The following is a 9789-nucleotide window of genomic DNA, read 5'->3' as shown; positions in this document are numbered from 1 at the left end:
AGTTCAGCATCCATATGGTGACTTCCTGGGAGTGGGGGATCCCATAATTGCCTAAGGAGGGGATGAACTGGCCCAGGTTAGAAATAGAACAGGTAAAAACTCCTGTGTTGATCAGTAGTGGGAACAGACCTGTGAATAGCCACTGCACTCCAGCCTGGGCAATACAGCAAGACCCTCATCTCTAAAATAAAATAAAATGAGACAGACCCATATGTATTGGCATAGAAAAATATCCGTTATATGATTAAGTGAAAAGTGTGGTAAATTGTACATCATGCATAGCATAATACCTTTTTTGTTTTTTTAAAAACTGCATGTGGCCGGGCACCATGGCTCACACCTGTAATCCCAGCACTTTGGGAGGAGGAGGTGGGCAGATCACTTGAGGCCAGGAGTTTGAGACCAGCTGGCCAACATGGTAAAACCCCATCTCTACTAAAAATACAAAAAGTAGCCAGGCATGGTGGTAGGCACCTGTAATCCCAGTTACTTGGGAGGCTGAGGCAGGAAAATTGCTTGAACCCAGGAGGCAGAGGTTGCAGAGAGCTGAGATTATGCCACTGCACTCCAGCCTAAGTGACATAAGACTCTATCTCAAAACAAACAAAAAAACTGCATGTGTGTGTACTTGCACAGAAAATATTTTGGGAAAATATGCTGCCAGTAATGGACTTCTGGGGGAATAAGACTATGTGGGACTTTCTTTTTCCATGTTAAAAGCTTCTGCAAAGTTTAATGTTTTTATAAGACATACGTGTCACTCTTTTTTTGATATAGGACCTCACTCCAGTTGCTTAGGCTAGAGTACAGTGGCACAATTTTGGCTCACTGCAGCCTCGACCTCCCGAGCTCAGGTGATTCTCCCACCTCAGCTTCCTGAGTAGCTGGGACTATAGGCGTGCCTCACCACACCTGGTTAGTTTTTTATGTTTTTAGTAGACAGGGTTTCAACATGTTGCCCAGGCTGGTCTCAAATCCCTGGATTCAAACAATCTGCCCGCCTTGGCCTCCCAAAGTGCTGGGATTACAGATGTGTGCTACTGCGCCTGGCCACATGTTGCTGTTGTAATTAAAAAGTAGATATAACTGAAGCAAGTGTGACAAGGCTCCCGTGCCAGTGCCTTTTTGGACATGCAGGGTAGAAAGGGGGAGGTGCCAGCTCCAAAGCTCCCCAGAGACCAGGATTGACCCAGCTTGAGGAATTCTGTGAACCAGAAAACCTGGCGGTTGGGAAATGACTGTTAATGCTCAGGCAGCCAGGAGCCTGCCCCAGAAGCAGCCAGCTCCAACACCTCACCAAAGTTCTCCCCAATGCAAAGGCCACAAAGGGGCAGTCCTGGGCACATCCCCGACACAGTCCGTCCATCCTCAACAATCTAGGGTCTGGTGAGATGGAGAAAGAGAGTAAAAACAGGCACAAAGACATATACACATGCATATGCAGGCACATACACATGCTTCATGCATAGACACCCACACAGAGACATGAAACCACGCAGCTGTTTGCTGGCACACAGACTCAGGGAGATACCAAGAGATTACACAAACACTGAGATACACAAAGAGAGACAAAGACAAAGGGAAAGAACCAGAGAGAGGGGAAAGGAAGAGTGAGGGAGACAAAGCCCATGCACTCCCTCTTGGGAATGTTCCTTTGGGATATATATGCAGATCTGAGTCCCATTCTGACCTCCCCCATAGTGAGAGCTGGGTAAATTATGCCACCTCAGTTTCTTCTGCAAAAAAAAAGGCTAATTATCCTGACCTCAGTGGGTGTCACCAGACAATGTGAGAGGATGTTGCTACCTGCCTCCGATCTTCCAGATATGGAGGCCTGGTAAGCCAGCCATGGTCAGGGCAGAGGTCAGGGGCCAGGTGCTGGGCAATGAGGGGTGAAGTGAGGGGTACTCACGGATAGCAGAGGAACAGGAGGTTCAGGAAGGAGTAGGTCCTGAAGAGGTGGATGAGGGATCGGCACAGACTCCAGCCTGTTGCCGTGAGAACGGTGAAGCGGGTGAGGAACAGCAGGATGGAGCGAAAGAGGGAGACCTTCCCCCTCTGAGAAGCCTGGGTCAGGGCAAGATAGGACGGGATGGGGCCTTGGATGGAGGCCGAAGGGGCTGTGCCCAAATCCCACCCAGCATGACCTGTGATCCCACCCAGGGAGAGGTGGCACAGCAGGCTGGGCAGAACCTGGCAAGGTAAATCCTTCTCTTTGATGCCCAGTAAACTCCAAGATGGGATGTAACTAATGTTCTTCAACCAAGTCCAAAGGGAGCCCCAAGGAAATACCCTAAGGCTGAAGGGCTGGGCATGTTTCCTTGGCATCCCCAGGGGAAAAGGGGAATCCCAAAGTCCCTGGCCAGCCTCTAGGACCCAATCACCTCCTTCACGATGGACCCAATGAAGCGGCGGCCCAGAACAATGGTGGTCACCATCAGCAAGTTGAAGTCGATCAGGTGGAAGTTCTGTCAGGGGGCAGAGGCCTGGGGGTCATGTGGGCCCCTTGCCCATATGCAGGCTTTTTTCATACCCACCTCCCCCTGCCCATTTCTTTCCACAGAGACTGTCCCCATTATCTGACCTTCATCGGCCTCTAGCTGAGTCAGGCCAGGAAATTACCTAGAGGAGTAGAACAGGACCCCAAGAAGGGAAGTGGGACAGTCCCTGGGGATAAGAGAGTGGTATGTGAGCCCTCTTGCTCTGCTCACACATGCCCCTGTCCCTACACTGTTTCTGCACTGAAGTCTTTCCTCCCCTTGAAGCACTCATGTATGCCCATGGTTCATCTCCATTACCGGATTAAGACTCAGCTCCTGGTCGGGCGCGGTGGCTCATGCTTGTAATCCCAGCACTTTGGTAGGCTGAGGTGGGTGGATCATTTGAGGTCAGGAGTTCGAGACTAGCCTGACCAACATGGTGAAACCCTGTCTCTACCAAAAATACAAAATTAGCCAGACATGGTGGCGCATGCCTGTAATCCCAGCTACTCAGGAGACTGAGGCAGCAGAATCACTTGAAACTGGGAGGTGGAGGCTACAGTGAGCTGAGATTGCACTATTCCACTCAGGCCTGGGCAACAACAGTGAAACTCTATCTCAAAAAAAAAAAAAAAGACTCTGAGCTCCTTTAGGTAAAATCTTCGTCAGACTCATCTCCGATACACTTACAGTGCCCAATGTGCTACTAAACACACTAGGAGTGTTCAGTGAATCATCATTTTCCTGTTCCTTCAGCACCTTCCATGTTCGGCATGGAGGCAAGCGCACTGTGGTGCTTAGTAGGCGATGCTAAACTGAAACCAAAAGAAAACGCGCACACACACACACCCTTGTTGAGTACCTACCAGGGAGGTGTGGGAGGGTGGGTGGGAAGGTGGATACCACCACACTGTCTTGTAGATGTTGATGTAGTGGACGAACAGTGCTATGAGCTGGCAGAAGAAGAGCTGCAACTCAAACAGAATGCTGGCCTGGACTGGCAGCTCAGGGATCTTGCAATGCTGTAGAGGCACAACCGTTTGGGTGGCCAGAGGGGGGCTGGAGAGGCCCGTTCCAGAACTGCTCCTGGCAGTGAAGAGAGAACAACATCAATGGCTGACCTGAGAATCCTACCAGGAAGGGCTTCTGAGGCAAAGGATTGTGGGATAAGATCAGAAAAGCAGCTCATAGCAAGGACGGGGTCTTCCTAATCCTGTTTGTCAGACAAAGGAACCCGACAAAGCCTTTTCCTATCCCTAATCTTATTCAGGTCTTCCAATACCCCCTAGGAGAGAAAGAATTATTAGGTCCGTCTTACAGATGAGGAAAAGGAGGCCCAGAGAGGGGAGGCAACTTGTCTAAGCCATCAGCAAAACTGGAGCAGAACTGTAATTAGAATCCAGGCCTTTGGATTTATTCTACCATGTCCCACTGCACCTGTCCAAGTGATCACCCTCAACTGAGCTCCCTCTGGGTCTTTTCTGCTGCTCACTCCCCTCTAAGCCCCCACTGGCATCTAGGATTTTACACCTTAGAATCCAGTCAGAGACAGCCCTGTCCACACTGTCCCTGTGAGGCCACAGTGAGGGGTGAGACAGAGAGGTGGTTTACCTGGTGCGGGAACGAACACTGGTCACCGATGCGCTGGAAGTATGGCTTCCACCAGAGCCCCCCGAGGATCCTGGCTCACAGAGCGGATTTCGACAGTAAGATGTCCTGTTGGGACCTCTTCGTCCTCCTGTGGGGCTCAACATAACATAGAGCCTCAAGCCAGGGGGCATATATCAAAGATAACAGCAGTGATACCAGCTACCAGTCACCTAGTATCTCACTTTATCATTTAATCCTGAGACCTATGATCTGGCCTCTTCTTTCATCTTCAGCTTCATCCCCTATCATTCTCTACCTCATACCCACCCTCTACCACCCGCCCCATGCTCTAAACATCTTGATCTTTCTTTCTTCAGCAAGCCAAGCTCATTGCTACCTCTAGTACTTACTGTATCCTATCTGGAAAGTCTTTCCCTGACTGCCATTTCTAAGTTTTGAAGTAACCCTCCCCATCACTCTCTCTGCAATTTTATTCTTTTTTTCCACTACAATTCTCTCTCTGAAATTATCTTATTCATTTGTTAACGTGCTTATTGCTTGTCTGTCCTATCACAATGGAAGGTCAATGAAGTCAGTTACCTTATCTGTCTTTTTCACTGTTATATCCCCTACCACAGTGCCCAGCAAGTATATGTTGATGAGTCAACGAACCCAGCAAGGTAAGTTTTTCACATATTAGGAAACTCAGTTTACACTCTGTCACAGTATCGTGGCTGGGTATTGTGCTCTCAACTCTGGTACACATTGGGCCCCATTCAGACATATGTTTCTGGAGATCTATAACTCTGGGTACCTTTGGGACAGCTTTATCCTCCAGGGCCCCATGATTCAGCTCAAAGGGTATTCTGGGATCTCATGGGCAGGACCCAGGGCCTAAATAAAAGGTCAAGGATATGGCTGGGAGAATGCTGTGGCTGTGGACCGAAAACTGGACCTACTAGGCTGAGCAGTCTAGCCCAAGCTCCCATGCACCACTTTGCACAAAAGTTCTGCACAAAGCTCCTAAGCACCTACAAAAGTCACAACCTGACTGGGTGCGGTGGCTCACCACTATAATCACAGCACTTTCGGAAGCTGAGGAGGGAAGATCGCTTGAGGCCAGGAGTTGGAAACCAGCCTGGGCAACATGGCGAAATCCGGTCTCTATTAAAAACATATATATACATATTTTTAAAAAGTTATAACCTGTTCATACCTCTTCACAGTAACATAACAGCCTGCATTCACATACACCCCATGCCGTAGCATCTCAGCTCGGAAGCGTTTCCCACACTTCGGAGCCAATTTTGGGCCTGGATGTATGCCCAAAATTATAAACCTCCACAAGTCTCTAAAAAGTACCTGGCGAAAAGCTCTGCCCTCCATAAACCCCCAGACCAGAAGCTCTGTTCATACGCTATGATACTTGGCTTAGAAAATCCCACACAAACACCATTAGTCCAGAAGCTCTGCCCACACCCACTCTCCTCTCTTTAGAAGCTCTGCACCCACATAAAGCCCCTCAGCCCAGAAGCTCCGCCTACACACAACTGTCAGTCCAGAAACCCCGCTCACAAGCCAATAAAAGCCCTCAGCCCAGAAGTCCCACTCCAGAATGGGCTTCCTCAGTCTGAAGTCTCCCCGCCCCACCGCCTCCCATGTAAGCCCCTCCAGCCCAGAAACTCCGACTGCACTAACGCCCCAACCCCAGAAGCTCCGCCCTTAGCGCTGAAGCCACGCCCACTGGCAAAGCCCCGCCCCCCCTTTCTAGCCCCGACCAGCGGGTCCTCACCAAAGCCCAAGCCCCCACAGGGATCCGTCTTAGAAGCCCCGCCCACCACCCAATGTCCCGCCCCCACAACAGAGGCCCCACCCCGCAAAACGACAGGAGGGGGCGGGATCCCCTCTGCACTCGCATCCCCTCCCCCTCCCGTCACCGGGCTCCTGTCCGCGTGGGGCAGCAATTAGCAGCCTGGCCATCCTAACCCGCGCGCCCGCTAGTTGCCAGGCTGAGCCTGAGCTGCTCTGCTCACCCATCTCCTCCCCCCGGCGCTCTCCGTTTCGCCGCCGCAGCTCCTGCGGGCAATATGTCGGAGGCGACGGCGGCCGGGAGAGGACTAACCGCTGCAGCCCAGTCCCGGGTATCAGCCGCGCGCTCCCGCCGCGCCGCTATATTTGCATACAAGGCGGGCTGGAAGCTGGGCGCGCGCCTCTTAAAGGGGCCACCCGGACAGAGGCGGTGCCTGCGCGCTCTTTGTCTCGCGGTCCCTCACGCCCTTCCTGCAGCTGCTGCTGAAGAGACTCAAGAGGGAGGGGAACGGAACCCACCTCCTGCTCTACCCGTGCTTGTCTTCTCCCAGCATCTCCAGGACCGGGGCGGCGGCGGGCGGGGGAGGGTGCGGAGCCGCCTCTCGGCTCCTCTGGAGATGGACCATATCCCTGAGCAGTCCGCGGGCACCTCCACCCCAGCCCCACTTTGCGCTTCATCCTTCTCTTAGGCCTCACTGCGCTTTAGTCTACCCCAGTCAAAACTCAGGAGTCACTTCCCCCCTCCCTCGGCCCCTACATCCTATCTTTGCCTTAGTCTTTGTTAGCCTAAGTCCTAAATATTTCTCACATTTGACGTTACTCACCGTTCTCATTGTCGACACCGTGGTTCAGATCCTAACTCTGCCATTTCCCAGCCTTGAAATCTTGTTTTTTATGCTTTACGATGAGGCCGCTGATAGTCACCGTGTAGGTTTCGATGAGGGTTAAATGAAATAGTGCATGCAGAACTGAGTCTGTTTTAGTGTTAGCCATCATGTTTGGAGAAGCATTCACTAAATGAGATACATTTATTGTCAGTGGGATTTCTTCCCTCACGAGACCTACAAGCAGTTTCAATCATCTTGTAGCTCCATTGCTTAGCACAGTGCTTGGCACCTAATAGCAGTATTCAATTAATTGAATGAATTGGTAGATACTTCATTAATAGATAGTCATAGAGCTTATAGTCAAGTGGGAGGAGATAGACATGAACAAAATTAGTAAATTCTGTAGTATGTTAGAAGGGAATAATTGGTGTGGAGGAAAAACAGGAAAGGGGGATGGGGTTGCAGTTTTAAATAGGGCAGGCAGAGTAGGCTTCAGAGTTGACTTGAGTAAACACATGAAGGAAATGAGTGAGTCAGTCGTGCAGATTTCTGGAGAAAGGGGGCATTTCAGGCGGAGGGAATAGTGCAAAGTCCCTCAGCCAGGAGGGTGTATTTATCTATGTATTTATTTTATTTTTTATTTCATTTTTATTTTTTGAGACGGAGTCACTGTTGCCCAGGCTAGAGTGCAGTGGTTTGATCTCTGCTCACAGCAACCTCCACCTACTGGATTCAAGCGATTCTCCTGCCTCAGCCTCCCGACAAGCTGAAATTACAGGTGCGCACCACCATGCCTGGCTAATTTTTGTTTTTTGTTTTGTTTTGTTTTGAGACTGGAGTCTCCCTATCTGTTGCCCTGGCTGGAGTGCAGTGGCACAATCTTGGCTCACTGCAACCTCCGCTTCCCAGGTTCAAATGATTCTCCTGCCTCAGCCTCCCAGGTAACTGGGATTACAGGTGCCTGCCACCATGCCCGGCTAATTTTTGTATTTTTAGTAGAGGCGGGGTTTCACTGTATTAGCCAGGATGGTCTTGAACTCCTGACCTCAGATGATCCACCCACCTCGACCTCCCAAAATTCTGGGATTACAGGTGTGAGCCACTGCGCCCAGCCACGATCGGCCAATTTTTTGTACTTTTTAGTAGAGACGGGGTTTTATCTTGTTGGCCAGGCTAATCTTGAACTCCTGACCTTAAGTGACCTGCCCACCTCGGTCTCCCAAAGTGCTGGGATTACAGGCGTAAGCCACCACACCGGGCCAAGAGGGTGTGTTTAAGAAATAAAAAGGAGGCCAATGTGGCATAGGTATAGGTATAAGAGTAGGACATGAGAAGGGATAGATCATGTAGGGCTGTGTGGCTTTTACTTTGAATGAGATGTAGAGTTATTATAGGATTTGAACTTCTATTTAAAATAACTATTCCAGCTGTCTGGTAAGAATAGACTACAGGGGCACCAGGGTGGAAGCAGGGTGACCAGGCAGGAGGCTGTGGCAATGATCTTAGCAAGAGACGTTGATGGTTTGCACCAGGTTGGGTGAGATGGTGAGACATGGTTGAATTCTGGATTTGAAGGTAAAGTCTACAGGATCTGTTGGGCAGAGTATGGTGGCTCATGCCTGTAATCCCAGCACTTTGGGAGACTGAGGTGGAAGGATTGCTTGAGCCCAGGAGTTTGAGACCAGCCTGGGCAACAAAGTGAGACCCTGTCTCTACAAAAAAAAAAAAAATTTTAAATGAGCCAGGTGTGGTGGCATGCGCCTGTAGTCCCAGTTACTTGGGAGGCTGAGGTGCGAGGATCACTTGAGCCCTGGGAAACTGAGGCTGCAGTGAACCATGACAGTGCCACGGCACCCCAGCCTGGGCAATGTAGCAAGACCCCATCTCAAAAAAAATTAAAACTAAAACAAAACGGGACCTGTTGACAAAATGGATAGGTGTGTGTGAGGAAGAGATAAGGATTACTCCAACGTATTTAGCCTGCACAAATGGAAATATGGAGTCCAATTCAACAAATGTATATTTTTTAAATTATGACAGATTTTACACTAAGTCGGTCCTTCCCTTCAAGGGGAAAAGTGGCCCAGGGATGGAAAACGATTATCCCTGATGACTCAACAAGCAAAGAAGAAACCAGGACTGGGATTTCTTTTTTCCAGCCATAGAAATTCTGATAGAGGCTGGGTGCAGTGGCTCATGCCTATAATCTCAACACTTTGGGAGACTGTGGTGGGAGGATCACTTGAGTCCAGGAATTTGAGACCAGTGTAGGCAACACCAGAGAACCCTGTCTCTACAAAAAATTTAAAACTTGGCTGGGCATGGTGGATGCGTGCCTGCAGTCCTAGCTACTCAGGAGGCTGAAGGGAGAGAAATCACTTGAGCCCAGGAGTTTGAGATGACAGTGAGATGATCACACCACTGCATTCATCCTGGGTGACAGAGTGAGACCCTGTCTCAAAAAAAGTGGGGGAGGTAAGTCCACTTGTATGGACTGCCATGAATGTGACCCACCCATTACCTGTGGCTCCAGCCCACCTTGTAAGGTGGACTACTCAATTTGCCTGCTCATCTATTCTTCCTCCTTCTCATAAGAACACTGATTTTTCCCTTGGGGAACTACTCTTCCCCTGACTCTCTCAGTCCGTGGTTTGGTGGGGTTGCCTTACTTTGCAGTTCCTTTGTGGGCAGAAGACACAGGGTTGGCAAATCAAAGCATTCCAATATCCCTGCCTCCTAAGGCTAGTGACTTGGGATTGTTGGGGAGTAGGAGGGGATTAGTGACCTGTCAGCCCAAATGAGATGCAGTCCTAGGATCTTTGCTAGAACTATCAGGAAGGAAATTTTTATTCCCCTCTGGGTTGGCTAAGCAAGTAAGTTATAAACTTGGAGGTCTTGGTGGCCATCTTGCCATTTTTTGAGAATAATTTAGCTGACAATGAAGGAAACACAGAAGAATCAAGAAATGCCTAGCTGCAGTGGCTCATGCCCGTAATCCCAGTGCTTTGGGAGGCGGAGGTAGGAGAATCACTTGAGCCCAGGAATTCAAGATCCATCTCTACAAAAAATTTAAAAAATTAGCT

The 9789-nt window shown here is 49.8% G+C and overlaps 1 protein-coding gene across 7 annotated transcripts in view; it reads right to left on the bottom strand.

The window, feature by feature from the left end:
• The window catches only part of TMEM39B (transmembrane protein 39B), a 30404-nt gene extending 23281 nt beyond the window's left edge, over positions 1-7123 (bottom strand). The window contains exons 1-6 of one of the 7 annotated variants that reach the window (XM_017857075.1): positions 6104-6195; positions 4885-4964; positions 4092-4226; positions 3347-3566; positions 2385-2468; positions 1913-2067 (exon numbers count right to left, since the gene is read on the bottom strand). In XM_017857075.1, the coding sequence (XP_017712564.1) occupies positions 1913-2067; positions 2385-2468; positions 3347-3566; positions 4092-4226; positions 4885-4916 (626 nt within the window). In that variant the 5' untranslated portion in view covers positions 4917-4964; positions 6104-6195. Of the gene's footprint in view, positions 1-1912; positions 2068-2384; positions 2469-3346; positions 3567-4091; positions 4227-4884; positions 4965-5645; positions 5662-6103; positions 6373-6703 lie in introns of those variants that run through there. The other 6 variants (XM_017857078.1, XM_017857080.1, XM_017857079.1 and 3 more) reach the window with 6 other exon arrangements.
• Between the last annotated feature and the right edge of the window lie 2666 nt (positions 7124-9789).

Source organism: Rhinopithecus bieti, unplaced genomic scaffold, assembly GCF_001698545.2.
Source record: "Rhinopithecus bieti isolate Rb0 unplaced genomic scaffold, ASM169854v2 scaffold_44592, whole genome shotgun sequence".
NCBI lineage: Eukaryota > Metazoa > Chordata > Mammalia > Primates > Cercopithecidae > Rhinopithecus > Rhinopithecus bieti.
Note: the sequence above shows the minus strand (reverse complement) of the source record. Positions and strands in the feature narration are given on the sequence as shown.